Source organism: Amblyomma americanum, chromosome 10 (genome assembly GCF_052857255.1).
Source record: "Amblyomma americanum isolate KBUSLIRL-KWMA chromosome 10, ASM5285725v1, whole genome shotgun sequence".
Classification (NCBI taxonomy): Eukaryota; Metazoa; Arthropoda; class Arachnida; order Ixodida; family Ixodidae; genus Amblyomma; species Amblyomma americanum.
In genome coordinates, this window is record NC_135506.1 from 141,318,657 (window position 1) to 141,339,612 (window position 20,956).

Sequence of the window (20,956 nt, forward strand, 5' to 3'; positions counted from 1 at the left end):
CACACACACACACACACACACACACACACACACACACACACACACACACACACACACACACACACACACACACACACACACACACACACACACACACACACACACACACACACACACACACACACACACACACACACACACACACACACACACACACACACACACACACACACACACACACACACACACACACACACACACACACACACACACACACACACACACACACACACACACACACACACACACACACACACACACACACACACACACACACACACACACACACACACACACACACACACACACACACACACACACACACACACACACACACACACACACACACACACACACACACACACACACACACACACACACACACACACACACACACACACACACACACACACACACACACACACACACACACACACACACACACACACACACACACACACACACACACACACACACACACACACACACACACACACACACACACACACACACACACACACACACACACACACACACACACACACACACACACACACACACACACACAGATATATATATATATATATATATATATATATATATATATATATATATATATATATATATATATATATATATATATATATATATATATATACCAAACAAACCTGCGATACCAGAATACCTAACAAGAATACCAAACAAACCTGCGATTCCCTGATGCCTTGCTGACTTGCTGAGTAATTAAGGAGGTGAGCTACAAATCATGATCTATGAGTTAGGCAGAGCAGAACGGTGGGTCTAAATATTAACATGCAGAAAACTAAAGTAATGTTCAACAGCCTAGCAAGAGAACAGCAGTTCACAATTGGCAGCGAGGTGCTGGAAGTGGTCAAGGAATACGTCTACTTAAGGCAGGTAGTGACAGCTGATCCGGATCAGGAAAGAGAAATAACTAGAAGGATAAGAATAGGGTGGGGCGCATATGGCAGATTTTTTTAGATCATGAATGGCTGTTTACCAATATCCGTCAAGAGAAAAGTGTACAACAGCTGCATCTTACCGGTACTCACCTACGGGCAGAAACGTGAAGGCTAACGGAATGGGTTCAGCTTAAGTTAAGCAGCGAGCCATGGAAAGATAATGATTGGTGTAACATTGACAGACCGGAAGCGGCCAGAGAACAAACGCGTGTTAATGACATCCTAGTCGAAATCAAGAGGAAGAAGCGGGCTTGGGCAGTGCATGTAATGCGAAGGCAAGATAACCAATGGCCGTTAAGGGTAGCGGAGGGGATTCCGAGAGAAGGCAAGCGTAGCAGGGGGCGGCAGAATTGGGTTAGGTGGGCGGATTAGATTAAGTACTTTGCAGCCATAGGGTGGGCGCAACTGGCAAAGGACAGTGTTAATTGGAGAGACATGGGAAAGGCCTTTGCCCTGCAGTGGGTGTAGTCAGGCTGATGATGATGATGGTGGTTTTAGACGTGTCCTCAGCTTTTCACTGAAAGCAGTGAGGCGACGTGTCACTTGGAAGAGAAATTTGACATTCCTACGTCGAATTTTTTACAGGCGATGCAGTAATAAGACAAAGGCACTTCAGAGAATGTTGGATAAGTGGGTGTTACGCAAAAGTATTATATTTGGCAGGTCCTCCAACGCGGCGATTGTATAAACGAGAAACTTGGGGCCTTGCTAAAAGTCCGCATGTTCAAAACAACAAAACAACAGAATTATATGGAATTCGGTGGCCCTGACATAGTCTGTATTATCACTGTCAATGACCAAATATCCGCTGTCCCTTTTCAGTGCAGCCGGTGACTGGGAAACACAGCAATCCGTGGTAGCTTTATTGGTTGTCGTGTTGTCGGAGCGAGTGCAACATACACAAAATACCTACAAGTGCCAAAACACAACTGCCACAAGTGAAGCGACTATTAGTACCTATTTCCAGTTGAGTCGCATTACTGCAGTTGCCACGCAACCGCATACAAACCACGCCACACGCCAGTACGCGATCGACGCGTGGGACCTAACATGCCGCCGCGAGGGGGAAACTGCTGGCTGCGCGCGATAGTACAAAGAGTGTCCCCACACTGAAAGCGGAGGCGGGTAAGCACCCTACAACAGAAGAGAGGGCCACTTGATTATTTAGCAACAGTCCGCATCACGAGCCTGGTGTTTCGATTCCAGCATGCGCAAGCATCATCTCGTCACTAACCGCAGCTTCTGCAAGGGCGCGCTTAAGAACAAAATAAAAACGAGCACACGTTCTTCGACGCGTTTAAACCGGTTTCCGGGCAGCCGTCTGTCTCCGTGCCAACGGGCGGGTTTCCGAAACAGCGTGCTTCACGATGCAAGCGGTGACCCTCGCTGAGCTGGCAAGCACAGCGAATACCGTCTCGCGACCCATATCGCACAGGTACACCGTTGGGGTTTCACCAGAGCAACGCTGCTGTGGAAGTGTACGTGGTTGGCATCTCAGTGGCTTCCTCCCGTCGCCGCGGCGCCCGTACAACGGGGGCTGGACTCGGTGGAGATGCGGCCCGCACTCGCATGGCCCGTCTCACAGAACATTAAGCATTTCCTCGCAGACATGTTCATGTTGAGCAAAGGTGTGGATCTTAAAGCGACACAGGAGCAGCGGGGACCGTCACAAGACAGTGAGGTTTGCGGATGAAATTAGGAAGTTTGCGCGGGTAATGTCGACGCATCTGGCGCAGGGTTATGCTCATTGCAGATGAATAGAGCAGGTCTTTGTCCTGTAGGGGACGTATATTTTGGCTGATGATGATTATGATGATAATGATGCACTGTAAAGGTGTACTATCTGCAAGAAATGAAACGTGAACAGGACAACTGTGGCAGGCACAGCAAAATAAGAAGCTTTTAGCCAGGGTAAACGCAACACTAGCGGAAGGTATTCAAATTTGAAGGCGCGAAGGCTCTTCTTCAGAGGTGTTATTCAATCTCGCTTGTATTTGCTCTTTAGGAGCTAATATGGTGGTGTTTTTGCGCTGCCACCTCAGTTTCCGTGATCGCGTTTCATCGTTGGTGATACTACAGTGGTGAGCAGCTCTTTCTAGAGCACGCGGACGGTGCTCTGCGGATCAAGTCAGCGTCATCTAACGTTAGGATCAGTGTTTCAGTTATGCGTCCCGTGCGCATGCGCCGCCAAAATAAGGCGGTGCCTCCTCGTTAGTTTTGGGCCTCATTTCCGCTCAGTGCTTGCGCTTCACGCCTCCAGGGCCGCGCTGAATGATATGTAACAGCGACCGGAAAACCAACGCGTTTCGCGTACATCACGAGGCGGCTAGGCAAGCAAGTGGAAGTGAGTTCGGATGATCGCGCTTTCAAAAGAAAGTGCAGGTGATATTGAATGATCGCGCTTTCAAAAGCAAGTGCAGGTTATAGCGGGTGATCACACGTTTAAAACACGTACCAGGCTATGAGCGCGAGAATTGGGCCTTGTTGATTGTTCGGTATCTGTTTTCGTCTTGTCCGTGTAAGCCACCACACACCATGCGTTGCACGCGTATTGTTTGATGGCGTGTCTTTGCGCTGTGTTATCACCTACAAGGGAACCAGCATTTGGCATCCGTGCCGATCTAGGAACTTGGATGCTGAAAAGCGGGATCATCCGCTATCACTGGCGCTTGCTTGCCTAGCCGTCTCGTTACACTCGTAAAACCCTGCGGCTCGGCAACGCCCTGCCCGCCGGCACAAATGCAGGCAGTGCGGCCCTGGCGGCACGAAACGAACTCGCAAGGCGTGGGCTGCGCAAGGAAGCGATTAGCAGGCATCCCTCTAATAATGTAGGCTGACGAACCCATCGGGAGAACAAGATTCAGGCTGCAGGATACGGCATGCCAACAGGTATGCTTATTGTACTGAAGGCATTGTTTATAACATACCACTGACATGCGGCCGTTTTTACGTCGGTCAGAGTGGACGATGCGTGAACGAGCGTTTCCGAGAACATGCCAACAATGTGAAACAAATGTGGGAAACTTTGGCAATTCACTGTGAATATGAGGGTGGCTGCCATGGTGCTCCGGACTTCCCACAATCTGTAATTATCGACCGGCATCCTTCGCAAATCACAAGGGAGATATTAGAGGCGCTAGAGATAGATAGGACGGGCAGTGGTTGCGTAAGCACGCCATCAATCGGCCTTCCAAAAAAGGAGATGTATCTGAGCGGGTATGAGTGACATGACTTTTTTTTATGCTGCTGTCATTGTTAGTTTCTGCCTTCCCCCCTTTCATGTGCCTATATATCTTTCGATGTTTCTAATAAACGTCAGTGGGAAATTAGGGCTTGTCCTTCGTCTTTCTTTGCGTCCGTGTGTTGTTGTTTTTGGCGTTTTTCGTCTTACAATGCTATTCTAAGCACGCAAACGCGACCGCGAAACATTGACGCAACTTACCAGACTTCTTTCTACTCGAATAAAATAATTCCGTCGGTCACATTAAGAAAAAGTTTCAAGTAAATATTAAATGGCACAAAACGCGTTATTAAAACAAGCTGTGCTGCTAAAAAAGAACGCATTCCTTGGGGGCGAGTGAACCTGCCGGCGCCCCGTCCACACCGGCTCAAGGTGGTAAATACGTGTGCAGCTACATATGGGCTTTTTTTCCTTGCACAATTATCAGCCTACTATCCTGATGTTCAGGTGAATGAACGCAGAAACTGGCTTGCTATGAAGTGCATTGAGTGGCAGTGCTGATCGGCTCCCAGACTTCGCGCTTTACTACCGTGGCCCATTGCCTGTTAGCCAGTTTCCTAATGAGGTATTTATGTGCGAGAAACCTATCGAGGCTAATTTAAATTTTCTTTTATGCTACTCCGCGGATCCAACAGTGACGCAGCAGTTTTTGAACTTGACAAAAAAAAAGAACAACGCACGATATTCAAGGAACTCATCAGGAACTGCTACCCAAAAGACTTTATTCAAAAAACCATTCGACGTCAAAAACACAACATTCGCCAAGCAATCAACACACAAAGACCAACGCCATCACGAAAATGGGTCACTTTACCTTATTTTGGAGGTGTCAGCGAAACCATCGCCCGAATTCTGAAAAAAAAGGGGGTCTCCAGGTTGCGCACAAGCCCACAAACACTGTTGCGCTTCGCCTACCTGTTCCCAAAGACCGGCAGCGGAGAGAAAGAGCCCAAGGGATTGTCTACAAAATTTCTTGTGCCGTCTGCGACGCCAGCTACATCGGCGACACCAAAAATTTCATAGGAAGAATTCGGCAACATAAAAACGACGTCCGCAACTTCGCAAGACAGCGCAATCAAATAGCCGAACATTCCGAGGACTCCGACAATAGAATCAACTTCGAAGAAACCAGCGTCCTCGGAACCGAAGCAAATTACCACAAAATGCTCCTTCTGGAATCCTGGCACATCCAAACCAGCCCGAACAGCATCAACCGCACAAAAGGAAACCTGCCCCCAGTATATCCATAGGGACTTCGCTCCTCAACTCAACGGAAAAAAGTCGCCGCTGACCGCCTCCCCGCAGTGCAACAACGTGACCAGCGGTCTTAACCCCCTCCCCCACGCCTTTCGAACCACAGCTTTCGTTCCTTCGACCCCCTCCTCCCCTACATACTTAAAAGACGCTAGCTACTGCCCTCAGTCACACCTGATGAAGGAGCCGAGTCGGCTTCGAAACATTGTGTTAAAATTAAAATTTTTGGCTGGAGATGTGCAGTTTATTATTGGTTATAATAGCTTAGAGAAGGATTTGGTGTTGCATTGTGTTAAGCTTGTGTGTTTCAGGCCTAGTGATAGTGTTTTGAAAACCAAGGGATGCTGAGGAGGTAAACAGGGCAGTGTGTTAAATACTTGCGGATGTCTTACTTGTAGCGTTATAGCAGCGTTCTGCAAGTATATTCTAAAAGAGTAAACAGAAAGAGGACAGTGTGAACTATGGAGACTGGGTACAAAGTCAAAGAACTTCTCCAAATTTGTAAGGAGTTGGGCATTGATTTGGGCTCAACAAAGAGAAAGAATGCGATCCTTGAGGTCATGAGGTCTAAGGACATGACAGTCGAGGAAGCCGAAGAGGCCTGGGCTAATGTCAAAGAAAAGGAACGTCGCGATGAAGGGAGGGAACGTCGCAAGGAAGAAAAGAAAGAAAGGAAGCTTGAGGACGAGTAAAAGAAACAGAAGGAACTCCGCGAAGGCGTCAGGCGATCAGCGAGCACAAGCTTAAAATGAAAGAGTTGGAGCTCGATTTTGCGTCGGTGAGCGAACAGTGGTGCGGCATACGGCTGATCACGGTAACTTGAGTGGCGAGCCGACACGGGGAATGCAAAGGCAGTAAGCTGGCGTGGACGAGAGTGGCTTGGACGTGTCTGGAAATGTTACGTGCGTTGCTAGCCGCGACATAGACAAGTCGCCGCAGTTAGGCAACGCGGTCTCCACACTCGCTCCAGTTTCCGCCAGCTGGCTGCAATTAAAAGGGAAATTCTGATTGGCGAGCAGCAGGAAGATTGCTCACTAAACGATCATGGCGAAGAGGCAGAGCGCGTAGCTGTAGAGCAGCCCTGCTAGTGCGGCACAGAGGAAGGTAGTCCGTTCTTGACAGATGTAGTTGCTGCTGGGAGACGCGCCGCATTCGCCAACGGAGGAAACCTCTCTACCTTCGGATAAGGTAGACAAAGCACCCGACGACGGTGCAGTTGCACCAGTCTCTCTCACTGAGACCGGAGAGGAGTTAGAAGAAACTCGATCTCATAGCGTCTCAAAAACAGAGGAAAAAGGTTGCGGCCCCGCCAACCGTAACAAGGGGACCCGCAATGGATTGGTTGGGCACGCCCCTCAAACCCTCAGAGCCATGCCGCTTTGCAAGAGAAGTTCGAGGCTCAGGCAGCTCACGGTCAGACAGGCTGTGAGAAATCTCATCAGAACGCAGCTGGTGAGACATCCGAGAAAGGTTCTTTGAAGGTAGACGACAGCAGTGTCGCAGCGGCTCGCGACAGATTGCCAGAAGGTAAAGAACCGAGCGCAGACAAAATCGCAGATGTGTCCGAATTTTCAGAAAGGCTGTTACCGGGCACTGACGGCCGGGCTCAGGGTGATTTGCAACGGAAAGAAAATCGCGAACGCAACGAGCCTTTGGGAACTAATAGGTTGAGTTTTGATGTTGCGGCGAGGGTCGACAGCTTCACACTTGACGGCACCGCGACAACTGGAGGCGCGCACAAGAGATCCGCCAAGGCTGCTTCCAAAAGGCGACAGAGCTCAAAGAAAACTAATTTGGACATTCGTTTTCGTTAAGTTGGGTCAACCTAAAAAGAATGAAAAATAATAAGCCCCTCCCTGCCCCACTACGTACAACAGGCTAAGTCCAATCTGAAAATCATTGAAAAGGCCCGAAGGCAATGATATAATTTTACCACCCGTAGGTGGGAAAAATGGGAAAAAAGTGAGGGCGGGGGGGAGGAGTAAAAGCTACATTACGACCCAAAGCCGCGGGGCAGCGGGCAGTCGCGCTAAAAAGAAAAAAGGTGCGGATCAAGACGCCTCTACGTTTACGGGCCATCCAACCACGTAACTGTTCAAAACTGACACCGCGGCCCTGAAGAATTTCGAGGCGTCGCATGAAAGCCAATTTGACTAAGCGTGCCTTCGCAATGCGAAAGCTCGCCCCTCAGGCCGTTATTCTGAAATGCGAAAACCACATCGGTCCCTCTTGGAACAACGTAGGAGTAGTCCTGGGTCAAGTAACGAGCACAGTGGGCTACAGAGAAGGGCGCGCGGTCGCCAGACAAAGGGCGCCGCAGAGCACGCGCGAGTCAGAGGGGAACACGCAACACCCCTTGGGACACCTGCAGGGAACCTAGGGAGGAGGAAGTGTCCCTCTCGGCTTATGATTGTTCAGCGTTTACCTGGCTTTGGACACATGTCCTTGAGGGGTGCAACTAATCAGCCTTTCAACTTTTGCGAGGAGTCGGCTGGTAGACCGGCCTTCCTACCGCGACCCCAGTGGGCGCGGCTAAAGAATGGAGGATTCCAGGAATGAGTGCTCCATGTATGTACTGTTTGCTTTTTAGTTTTTTTCTCAGCGAAAGGAAGATGAAGGCAAACCAGGTTTCGAGCCTTTTGCTTGAGCTTATTTTGTACTTTTCGTGGAACTACCAAGATGTAGCATTCCAAATCATGTCCCTGTAATTTATTATGACCAATGTATGCCGCAGTTCCTGGTAGCAGTAACAATTTCATTGGTGAAATATAGTCTCACCACCACGAATATCTTGTTATGTTTGTTCTTTTTTTATGGAAACGCTAACGTTGAGATTCGATGCAAATCGGGTTGCAGGCAGCACTTGTGCATAAGTTTAGCTACGCTGCTCATTCTTACTACGTCCGCTGACGCGCGGAAGGATAGAAAACTAACTCATGGGCAACTATGCCGTAGTCTTGTAGCGGCGCTGATGAAGAATATGAAGCTGGGAACGCGACCCGCCTCGCGCAAAACAGAACGCTTTCGGCGACCGGCCTGGCCAGCGACGTCAACAGCCCGCTCCGCGGCTCACCAGCCGCGGCTATCGGGACCTACAACAAATGTGGAACACTTTCCACATCTGGTGACACCGGACGACTGCTACGACGCACGCAACGCCGCTCCCACCGGCTCTGCGCTCCTTCCCGTCATGTCCCTCCACTTGGCCTTCGGCAGCTTTTCATTGCCATGTACGCGCCTTCCACCGCATCCGGTGAGCTCCTTCAGTCCTATCAGCTCTCCTTCCTTCCTCGGCTGCCCAGCCAGGGCCAGGAGCCCGTTCTATGCCTGGCGCTGCTGGACTCGCACTTTCATGTCAACAACGTGTCCAGCCAGCTGCTGCGCCTGTCACACTAGCCCTTTTTACCCTTTTATTGGTCCTCAGAAAAAAAAACATAAATGAAAGAGAGAGGGAGCCCGGACCAGCAACGCTTTACCGGCCTAAAGCCAATAAAAAAAGAAAAGGAGCTAAACGCTAAAAAAAAAAAAAGGCGACACCGATGATCGGCAGGCCGTGTCTGTGGAAGACCAAGCAGTCACACTAGGCCGACAACAACACCAACGCGTCCGACGACCAGATGTCTTCGTAGTGTCACGAGCTTTGACGCCCGCGACGCCGACAAACCCAGTCTGCCGACCGTGTCGTAGCGAGATCGGTCGCCGAGCTAAAACATTCACCAGACACGAACACGATTCCGCTCTCGTGTGTGTTTAAGTTCATAACAAGCTCTGGCATAGATGAATGTCCAAAAAGGTATCATTACTGAGGATCGTTGGCCAATGCCGAGATGCTGTTTGGAGTGATAACTACAATACAAGCAAATTTCATCCTATTTCCGCCTGCTGCTGCTGCTGCTTCGTGCGGCTCGCCTGACGTCTGCTAGATCCGCTGCTGAAGGCGTCGCGGAAATCGAGCATAACTTTATTTTATTATGGGACGGGTCGGCAGTAAAGGGGTGACTAGAGAAGTTACTTTATTACGGCGCTGGCTAGTTCCAAAGCGCCCTGCGCTACGGCATGGATGCAAAACCAGCTAGGCTTAGCGACGAGCACGGCAGCTGGGAAGCAGCGCAGTTAGTCGCACTGGCGCTCCCGCAGGCGGCGTCGTTGTCGAAAGCGTGGCTGTTGCGCAGGCATGCTGTCGTTGCTCGAATATAGCAGGCGGCCTTTCTGATAGCATGGCTGTTTTGTCTTTTCTGGTGCGAACGTGAAGTAAACCGAGACTGCTCGCCGGCAGGTCAGCCTGGATCCCGTCCGCCGCCGTAATAAGAATCAGCTTAACATAGTTTTTGACGTAAGCAATAAACGCTGAGACAGAGAAATGTGACAAATATATAATTTCTGAGGATCGTTGATCAACACCTAGTTGCTGGTAAACGCAACAACTTTGAAACGAGCAAAATTTCTCGCCAGAATCTCCACGCAAGCTGCCGCTGGCCCGCCGTTGCGGTCCGGCTCGCCTGTCGCCCGCAGCGGTCCGTTAGCTCCGCAGCCGAAGGTGTCGCGGAAATAGACCATAATTTTAATTTATGGTGAGGTTATACTGTTAACAGCAAAGCGATATTAAGTGGTATTATAGCGCAGGCTACTTGCTAAGCGGCGTCCGCTGCTCCAGGCAGCAGCGTATAGTACGTGGCCTGTCGCGACCGCGGGCGGTGCCGTTGCCGAAAGCTCGCTTAGCACAAGCATGCTTTTTCGCTGCTCGTGTATAGACCAGATTCTTTTACCCTCGCACGCGCGCTGCCGGAGCGCTCATACTGTCGACACCAGTCGCCATCTGTAGGCGCGCGCGGTACATTGGACTGCCGGCGGGTTGCGCCGGCGGCGCGTAGAATGCGTGTTTATGTGTTCTTCGCTTCCGTCGCTGATGCGCTCTATCACCTGACGTATGTGGGTGTGTGCTGTGCATCACTACTCAGATTTCCCCCGGCCGTTCTACGGTTATCTGACACACATTGTTACATACATATCCGAGGGTAGTCCAACAGGGAATTTTTCCAACAGGAAGTTTCTCCTATCTGGCGTTTTTTCCAACAGGAAGTTTCTCCTATCTGGAGTTTATCCAAAAGGGAGCTTCTAGTCAACCAGGTAGGGTGCGGATTCGAAACAGGTACTTACAAGCACATTTTGCGCTGGCGTGTCGTTTGTTGTCGTCTTTTACGTACGCTACCATCTATGATAATTTTATGCATCAGGATGTATATTTTATTGATTTGACTCGATGGTGCAGTGATGTGCAAGCTGTAAGGAGATCGGCCAGCTGCAGACCGAAGGTTGTCCAGGCGAAGCGCGTGTTTTCGATCAGCAGTACGTCTTCGACATCCGTGCGCTGAGCTTGCTCTTGTTCCCGTTAAACACATTTCGTGCACAGGGATGTAAGCACGACCGCTACCAATTTAAGTTGCTATTTCCACATCTATCTCAGAGGGATCGGTGGGTAAAAGGCTGACCACAGTATCTCTCTGCTGTTGATACCTGCTTGAATCAAAGCAATATATGCACGATTTTATTACATTATGTGACACTTGGCCAAGCGGCTACGCGACGCTGTTACACGCGCCGAGAGCTTCCGAATGAAATAAACGCGACTTCGGGCCGCGGAATTAATGAAAGCTGGCCCCCCTGCCGATATTGACTCAGTCTTTCATTATTGATTCAATTGTTCAGTATTGATTCAAAATACGTTTTTGTGCGCCAGATAGCATAAATTATGACTAAAACTGTTTTTTGTTAGCCCTGCCACTCAGTAGAGCTCACAACCATAAATTGCTGATTTAACTGGCGCACCATGTAGCTGGAGACAAGAAAGCCCTATTTGTGGTGGGTACTTTATGGCCGGCAGGAAGGATTAAGAGCGCATTAGAGCTGAAATTGAATGCTAGCTGTGCACATAATGCTTGATACTGACCAAAAAAGTTTTCTCAGCCACATACCCTAGGAAAACAGGGCAATCCAACTTCAATGTGGTAGCGGTGGTGATAAACTCGAACACACGAGAAATTGTTAGCGCATCGCTACGAGACTGCACTGTAACCGGGGCTGAAGAAGCGGCCGTCGCTATAGCGGCAGCGGAGGGCTACCGGACTAAGCGGTCGCTAACCATTCTCACCGACTCTCATGAGGCATGCCGAAACTACACGTTAGGCAGAATAGGACACAGAGCGCTCCGCATACTCCGCTCTGGAGGTCAGCACACAAGAAGCACAGGAGAAGAAAACCCAGTTAAACATACGATAGTGCTGACGCCAGGACACACGGACGTGGAAGGCAACCGAGAGGTCGACAAGGTAGCTCGAGGATACACTACATACCGAACCCTCTACGATATCGGTCTCGAGGACGCCGAGGCAGTTCGTAAAGACTACTCTGCTATACTCAACCACTACAGGGCCAGCAGGAAGCAGTATCCCCCACCGCACAAATCTCTCACCAGAGAAGACTCCGTAGCTTGGAGGCTGCTACAAACTGGCGCATACCCGAACTTGAACACAGTCAGTAAGATACAACCCACACAATACACAGACAAATGCCCACGGTGCCAAGAAACGCCCACTCTATACCACATAACGTGGGCGTGCCAGGAGATAGATGCGGTACCAATAATACCAAACGCGAGTGCGGAGCAGTGGGAAGGAATGCTTTCAAGCGACCGTCAGAACGTCCAACTTGGGCTAATCCGACGGGCTCAGCTGGCAGCAGCATCCAGCGGAGCCCTGGACAAGGGGCAGACGGCCACTGCTAAGAATATGGAAGACACCATCTGATTCCGCGAATGTCACCAATCTTAGAGCTCAATAAAGGTTTTTCCTCCTCCTTCTCCACCAAGACGGTAGAGATATAAGCGCGAGCGCGTGCTAAGCGCCGGCACAATTTTCGTGAATGTCGAACTAAATGTCATCAATTTTTTATCCTTTTGATAACGCAAAGACTTCCTGCAATACAACCAAGCTGTGGAAGTATGCTGGGCAAGGTTTTTAGAGCTCCCGCAGGGCAGTAAATCACGGCTGTATGCCGGCGCGGCCCGCGGAGCTGTCGCAGACCCGCTGTCCTCAGTGAAACGCCCGCACCGCGGCGCGCCAGTCAGTGGAAAATGGCCGCGCCCGAGAGCGGCTCTGGATTCTGGTCTATAGCAGGTGGCCTTTCTGATAATATAGCAATTTTGTCTTTTTGGTGCGAAGTTCAACACTAAGGCAAGCAGCAATCACACCGCTGTGCGTGGCAAAGCGTACGCTTTGAGCTCGAGTGCATGAGTCTAGCGGCGCAGCGATGCTTGCTGCTCCGTGTGTCCCTGCTTGCAGTGGGGCTGCAATTCGCAAGCAGCGACCGGTGCAGCGCGCCGGCCGAGTTTTCGCACATGTGTCACGAGTGTCACACTGAGGGGTGCTTCTTATCAGCACCTCTGAAGGCGGCGAGTTGCTCTGTTCTTCATAGCGTCGTGGGTATAGCAGGAGCTTCGCATTCCAGAGGTTCCTAGTTCGAATCCCCGTGGTCGAGAATCCCTTTTTCTTCTTATTATTTTAGCCTTAAATAACCTCTCCCGCCTTGCTTGCCTGCGAGCGGCTGGACTTATTTTTCGTGCCATGCCTTTCTGACCAAGCAATAAGTGCCGCTCAGTACTGGGCTGCTCTCAATCTAGGTTCATCATCACGATTGTTAAGGAGTTTGTTTTACTATGCTGGGATTTATTTAAAACAGTTAAGAATGAAGCGTCCCGGCCCATGAATTTCACATAGCAGGAAATGACAAAAGAAGAGTGAGAACGAGAAAGGGCCAAGTCGGCGGGAGGTCTCGCACGTTGTCTCGCTAGTGTGACATGGGAGTGGGCGGACCATCGGCCAACTGCAGTCTTGTGGTAGACCTGGCGCCGACGCCGACAGTCGGCCGACTGTCTTAGTCGGCGTAGCGTGACATAGAGCCAGACATCACGACGACATGCTTTTGGCAGACCAAATCGGCCGACTGCTGGACTAGTGTGACAGGCCCATAAGCACGCCAGCCGCGAACTCCCACCCGGTCTCCTGGCACAGCTACGGTTGCCTCCTCCTGGCCCCGACATATACGCCGATTTCAAGAAGGGCCTGACGCCATAGTTTGGCTTGGAGCTCCCGCCGACTCTCTGTATTCCTGTTCACGACTCAGCAGCTGCGCGCCACTCGACCCATCACCCTTGGCCGCATTCTTCTTTTCTTCTTCTTTGGTGCTATGAGTTAATCAGGGGAGGTGGGTAGTGGTCCTGACGTATGTTGGCCCTTTGGGCTTCACTCTTGGGGACCAGGGGAAGGGGATGGGGGAGGGGGGGCACTGCCTCCGTCGACGCTGTCACCATCGTCGCTAACTGCACATAATCCAGGGGTGTGGCGGTAGCTGGTCGTCCGAAGTCGCAGGCAGCAGGCCCATCACAGGAGCAGCATAGGCAGCAGCGGAGGGGAGGATGAACGGCAGCGCGCGTCGGTGGCTTGCTGGGTGCAAGCGGCCTGGCCTCCGACCAGCCGCAAGGCTAGCCAAAGGCGCAGCAAGGACTGTAGAGCAGCCAGGTCTGTCCGCAGGAGGCCACCACGTTGGCTGGACCACGCGGCAGCCGACGGGAACCGCTGGAAACTGCTACTGGGTAGCAGCGCGGCGGGGAACGCTGAATACCGGAGCTGTGTCCACAAAAGGGGCGTCAGGCAGCTGGCGCCATAAGGACCGGCGGTTCTTTCTAGGAGGGCAGGACACGGGCTTGGGCGAACCACTGGGAGCTGCAGCAGGATGGCAGCAGGACCGGGTCGCAGGAAACCGCCGTGGGGAGCGGCACGAAGAGGCCCCGCACGCACCAGTGCGCGCGGGGAGGGCGGGGGGCAGAAAGAAGGCCACTCTGTCGTCCGGGGAAGCACAGCAGGCGTTGAGGTGGTGGGCTGGCCGCCGCCATCGTAGTCCACTGTGCCGGTTTCTGGGGTCTTGCAGGAACATGGGTCGTCGCCGCTGCAGCTGACGAGGACGGCACGGTGAGGCTGTCCCGGTGGGTGTCGGCTACACGGCCGCCGAAGTGGCCGGTGTGTAGAAAGGCCTACTTGAAGTAGGGGCGCGGCCGCCTAACCGGCCGACGGGTGCTGGGGAAGCCCTAGTAGGGCGGAAGGGCGCCGGACGGCGCTGAGCGTGCGCGGGGCTCCTCGAGCTCGTCCAAAGGGCAGGCAGGAGGGAGTGCCGGGTGCGGCAAGGGCTGGGGCGTGATGGGGTCGTCAAGAGGTGCGAACACTTCGCGGGAGGAGAAGCTGGGGACATCCGTTCCTCTGAGGACCAGACAGAACTGAGCTGCTTCGAGCGCATTCCATACCCGAGCTGTTTCGGTGTTCCCTCCGCCCGCTCCTACGACGGCGCCCCACCCCACACCGGTCTCTCCACCATCGCCGCCACCGTATGTGCCACCACCCACGGTTCGACAAGTGCCACGTGAGCACGCATCGGTCTCTGGCCCATCTTCACACCCAGCTGTCTTGTACAACACCCCGGTCTCTCCCATGTTTGCTGCAACGGCCCCTATGGCCAGCCCTCCACCTGTGATCTCCCGTCCCACGGCGCCTCCTGCTCAGCCCTGCTTTTCAGCTGTAGCACCTGCCCTTGGGCCATCACCGGCAGCACCCTCTCTCGACCCGGACTCGCTTCTAGTCCCAAGTTCGCCTGCTCCCTCAAGCCCAACCACAGTGGCCACAACTGCCATTCCTGTCGCGAGGAACGCATGCACGTCACCTCAGGGCCTTGTCGCGCTTAACACGCCACCCGCAACGCCTGCCACGCATACCTGCCCCCCTGGCGCCTTCACCAGTGCCTGTGCCTTCGCAACAGACGAGGCAGCCCAGCAGGTGGTGGCACGCTCGCGACGCCTTATAGCATGCCCCATCCAACCCCGAAAATGATCTCCGCACTACCGCTTCCTTCCTGTTCTGACCCCTATGCCAAGGACTTGCGCCGTCTGTTACCAGCACGCGGCCCCAACGCCACAGTGGGATTGTTTTTGCAGACATCCGGTCCACCCCGTCGCCGGTTTCGACTACTTCCTGACGAGGCAGCCCGTGCTCCACGCAACAGACCTCAAGCATAGTGCCGTCCGCCGTTCTTTCACCGTTGCCAGCGGTGGAGGCATCGCTTTCACTTCTAGGGCTGTGGTTTCCCCACGCCATATCTTCGTCCGCACCGACTGGGCCAGCACACATCGCCTATCTCCCGTACATCCTTAGGGCGCGTTCACACTTGTCCAAAAATCCGGCGAATCTGCTTCGCTCGCCGGGAAAACTAGGACCTGTTCTCATCTGTTGACGCCCGGGCGAGGCGGAACCGCCGCGCCGCTGCTGTTTCTCGCTTTTCCACGCACTTCCCGGCCACCACGTCACCGCTCGCGGCGTACACAGATACGGTTAGAAAAGAGCATAAATCGATGCTGCCTGTGTACCATAACCGTATGCACGCCTGCGTACGTAAACGCAGGCACATTCTAATTTTTAGTTCTGCGTATGCAACCAGACCCGCCGCGGTGTCTCAGTGGTTAGGGCGCTCGACTACTGATCCGGAGTTCCCGTGTTCGAACCCGACCGCGGCGGCTGCGTTTTTATGGAGGAAAAACGCTAAGGCGCTCGTGTGCTGTGCGATGTCAGTGCACGTTAAAGATCACCAGGTGGTCGAAATTATTCCGGAGGCCTCCACTACGGCACCTCTTCTTCCTTTCTTCTTTCACTCCCTCCTTTATCCCTTCCCTTACGGCGCGGTTCAGGTGTCCAACGATAATTGAGACAGATACTGCGCCATTTCCTTTCCCCCAAAACCAATTATTATTATTATTATGCAACCAGACTCGCAACGAAACGCCCCGCTTAGTGGCGCCATCTGCTTGTCAGGATGGGAACTAGTACTGTCAACAAAACGGGCGTTCCCTTAAGCCTAGTAGCGGCAGAGTCATCACTCTAAATAAAAAATAAAACAAATCACTTATACATTTACTTATATGTGAGGTGACAAGAAACGATCGATGTACCAGTGTCCGATATATGACCAGTGAACGCGCTGAAAAGGGCCGCAACAACGACGAATTCATTCCGAGGCGACGAATGGAAGGATGGATGGATACGGCTGAACCCTTTAAATCGGGCGGTGGCTCAAGCCACCTAGCCATGACTTATGAAATTTTACTCTTCTCTTGATTTTAGCCACCAATCAGATAACCTTCTCGCTTGGTTATTTCTACCCGCCTAAAATCTACTTTCCCTTCACTGTCCTTAAACCCCAATGCCTTGGATAAATCAGCCCCGCCGCTTTCCACTGTAGAGTGAAGCCCTTTACAGAAAAGTATCAAGTGTTCAGCCGTTTCCTCCTCCTCTCCGCACGCAACGCACAACGTGTCTATCGCGTGGTGTCTGACTCTATATGTCTTAGTCCGCAAAACTCCCGTCCTGGCCTAAAACAACAAAGAGCTTTCCCTACAATTACCATAGATATTTTCTTTGGCAATTTCCTGCTTAAAAATCCTGTATGTTCTCAGTGCTGATTTCGTCAGTATCCCTGTTTTCCACAGATATATCTCTGTTTCTTTAACCTTTTTCTTAACAGATAAATGCTGATCACCCCCCCCCCCCTACTGCTGTCCAGATATTTGCTTGTCAATTTTCTAGTTCGCTTTCTCCATTTCGTATCAACATTCCTTATATCCAGTTATCTGAAAACTTTCCTAGCCCACTGTTTTCCCCCATTTTTCTCAATCGCTCCTCAAATGCTATCTTACTGCTAGCTTCTCTGCTCTCGAACGATGCCCATCCCATATCACCCTGTACCCCCTGATTTGGTGCATTGCCGTGTGCTCCCAAAGCTAGCCTCCCTACGCCACGTTGTTTAATTTCTAACCCTGCTTGAACATCTGGTCTCATGCACAGGACCGCATTGCCGAAAGTCAGGCTAGGAACCATCACCCCTTTCCAGATCCCTCTTACCACTTCACACCTATTTTAATTTCACGGTGTCCTATTTTTCATGACAGCTGCATTCCTACTACCTTTATTCATTACATATTTTTCCTGCCCTGTCAGATACTCAGCACCATTATTTATCCACACCCCAACATACTTGTACTCATCCACTACTTCTAGCGTGAACTCCTGTATTCTATGCTGGCCGCCCTCTTCATTAAATATCATGACTGCAGATTTTTCCTTACTAAACTTGAAACCTAATCTATCTCCCTCTGTACCACAAATGTGTATCAACTTCTGTAAATCTTCCTTGTCTGCGTCGAAGGGCGCCGCCATGTTTGTCGCCGCGGCGGCGCCGAACGCGAAAAATTTGGGTCCAGCCCGATCGCCCTCGCCGCGCCGCTTTCCACCTCGTTCGGCGTCAAGAGCGTCCGAATCCGCTTCGCTCGCCGGATTTTTAGACAAGTGTGAAAGTGCCCTTATACGTGGCTGCCTTTTCTGCATCGGCGTTTCCCGGCCCACTTCAACCCAACTGCCGGCCCCACCCGTCGGAACGAGACTGAAGCACGCCTCGCTCGCCTCCCATTCCTCGATGACTTCTCCCGCTTGTTCCTTCCGTCATCATCATCCTTGTGGCTCCCCTCGCCCTTTGCGAAGCAGCCGAGCTCGTTTCTTCCACCCGACAGCCTTCCCCGAGCTCTGACCCGACCTTCACTTACATGAAGAATCCAGTACATACCGTTTTTAATTTTTCTTTTATCGCGCATCGCGCTAGGGGAGGGTGGGGGAGCATCTGTAGCGGCGCTGATGAAGATGAAGCTGGGAACGCGACCTGCCTCGCGCAGAACAGAACGCTTTCGTCGACCGGCCTGGCCGGCAACGTCAACAGCCCGCTCCGCCGGCTCACCAGCCGCGGCTACCGGGACCTCCAATAAATGTGGATCGCCTACCACAATCTCTCGCATGGGAGCCTCGTGTATATTTTGGGTTATTTATATAACCTTTGTTATAGGGATTGCGAGTGAGGTTACTTGCATTTATTGTTAGGGCTCGTGTCCGCAGACACGAAACTGCGAGCGAGGCTTGTGTTGGTCGTTCTGATGAAGAAAACATACACTCGCCATTGTAGCTTAGTTAGCTGGCGTAAGCTGTCAGAGATGCTACCTTTTCACCTGCATTAAGTATTGCAGTACGTTGCTGCCTCGGCACTGTGTTGTGGTGCAAGTTTGGCGCATTTACAGCAGCTGTCGTAGTATCTGCTGCAGTGTTGCTACGCATACCGGAAAGGAAGAATGCATGGTCAACGGTGCTAGTCGCGAATAGGAAGTAGCTCGGGGCAAAAATGAAAGACCTCATTTGCTTCCTCACTAATTGTATCAGATAGCAGCTTATCAGCCCGAGAACGGCGGGCCGCATCTTTCCCTCCCCCGTTCCCCTTCCCCTCTTTCGTTTCGTGGCCTTTAAAAAGGAGAGGAATAAACTGCCGGGGGGCTTTTTTCTTCGTCGGCACAGCACCTTGCTGCAATGTGTGCCTATTCCCTTTAGACGTACGATACATGGTGTCAGAAGTGCCGAAGCCCCGCCGATATGGATATTGTCAAGCCTCCAAAGCCGCTACAGTTCTCCGGAAACCTACGAAGAAACTGGCACACGTTCAAGCAAAAACTGGAGCTTTTCTTCACGGCTACGCCCACTACACCGCCCAGATCGGAAGCCGCCAAGACGGCAATCCTTCTCAGCGCCGCGGGTGAAGAGGCTCTCGACGTCTATAACAACTTCTCCTTCGAAGCAGGTGAGAGCAAGGAAGACTACCAGACAGTGCTGCGCAAGTTTGAGGCGTACTGTGTGGATGAAGGAAACGAAGTTTACGAAAGACACGTTTTTCGCCTCCGCGTGCAGGATGAAGGAGAGCCTTTTGAGCAATATCTGCGGCAGTTAAAGAAACAGGCGAAGCTATGCAATTTCGGCACGCTCGAAGAATCTATGATAAGAGATCAGGTCGTTTTCGGCACTAACAATCCGAAGATAAGGGAGAAAATGCTACGAGAAAAGGACCTAACCTTACAGAAGGCGGAGCAGATGTGCAAAGCGGCCGAGGTCTCGGCGCGGCAAAATGCTGCTTGGTCGAATGACACCCTACAAGTAGACTACGCCCACAAACGGGAGCATGACCGGAAACCTTTTCGATGTCTACAATGCAACAGGGCTCATGCGCAAGGAGACTGCCCGGCGTATGGAAAGATATGTTATGCTTGCAAGAAGCCGAATCATTTTGCGGTATGCTGCAGGCGCCGCCAGAGCAGACAGGTAGATGAAGTAAAAGAAGATAAGATGGAGGACGGGTTCGATATTTTAGATATCGGAGTGTGCGGAATCAGCGACGGGGCCGGTGCAGACTGGACGGTCAGCGGAAACATACGCGGCAAAGAAATTAGATTCAAAGTTGACACAGGCTCACAAGCAAACATAGTTCCTGTAACTATTTACCGTCGTTTGAAAAACACCGCGAGCCTCCAGAAAAGCACTGCAGTGCTGAAGGCGTACAACGGCGGTGCTATCAAGCATGTCGGAGTGGATAGAGAGATCCTTGTTCTCAACGGTGTGGCACACGTTGTGACCTTCTTCGTGGTCAAGAAGGGTCGGCAGGCCATACTAGGGCTGCAGACATGTCAGCAGTTTGGGCTAGTGCCGAAAGCTGTGGATTCGGTGGAATGGAATGAGACAGCACCGGAGAAAGCCTTTCCAGACTTGTTCCAGGGTACGGGGTGTGTTGGACGGCAGTACCGGATGGTCCTGCGGGTGGATGCTGTCCCAGTAGTGCATCCAGCACGAAGAGTACCTTTGGCCCTCCGGGACCCTCTTCGACAAGAACTGGAGCGCATGGAAAAGGCTGCCATTATCAAAAAGGTGGATGAGCCCACAGAATGGGTAAGCCCTTTGGTGATAGCGCGTAAGAAAGATGGAGCGCTTCGTGTCTGCATGGATCCAAGGGAAATCAACAAGAACATCAAACGCGAGCACTATCCAATGCCAACAAGGGAAGAGATTGAGGCAGAGCTGTCGGGTGCAGTTTTTTTCCCGGCTAGACGCAAATGCAGGTTTCCATCAAATCCCATTAGACGAAGCTACATCGCGGGTGTGTACTTTTGCGACACCATTTGGGCGTTATCGATTTTTGCGTCTTCCTTTTGGAATTTCATCAGCGAGCGAAGTTTTCCAGAAAACGCTAACTGAAATCTTCGAGGGACTGGAAGGCGTCCGCATATACATTGATGATATTCTAGTGTGGGGTGACAGTGAGAAGCAGCATAACGAGCGCCTCCATGCCGTGCTAACGCGGGCAGCACAGGCGGGCTTGACGTTTAACAGGCAGAAATGCGTGTTTGGGTTGAAAGAAATTGCGTTCTTGGGCGACGTAATAGGTGAGTAAGGCGTTCGTCCCGGTCGCAACTTAGTTGAAAGCGTCCTTTCGCTGCCGGCGCCGCAAGATAGGCATTCAGTGCGCA

At 51.8% G+C, this 20,956-nt stretch overlaps 1 protein-coding gene across 3 annotated transcripts in view; it reads left to right on the forward strand.

The window, feature by feature from the left end:
* Nucleotides 1-20,956, forward strand: part of LOC144106925 (uncharacterized) — a 618,131-nt gene that overhangs the window by 78,008 nt on the left and 519,167 nt on the right. The window contains exon 1 of one of the 3 annotated variants that reach the window (XM_077639886.1): nucleotides 20,275-20,378. The exons of the other annotated variants lie outside the window; for them this stretch is intronic. Within the exon in view, the coding sequence (XP_077496012.1) occupies nucleotides 20,331-20,378 (48 nt within the window). The 5' untranslated portion in view covers nucleotides 20,275-20,330. Of the gene's footprint in view, nucleotides 1-20,274; nucleotides 20,379-20,956 lie in introns of those variants that run through there. 3 annotated transcript variants of the gene reach the window in all.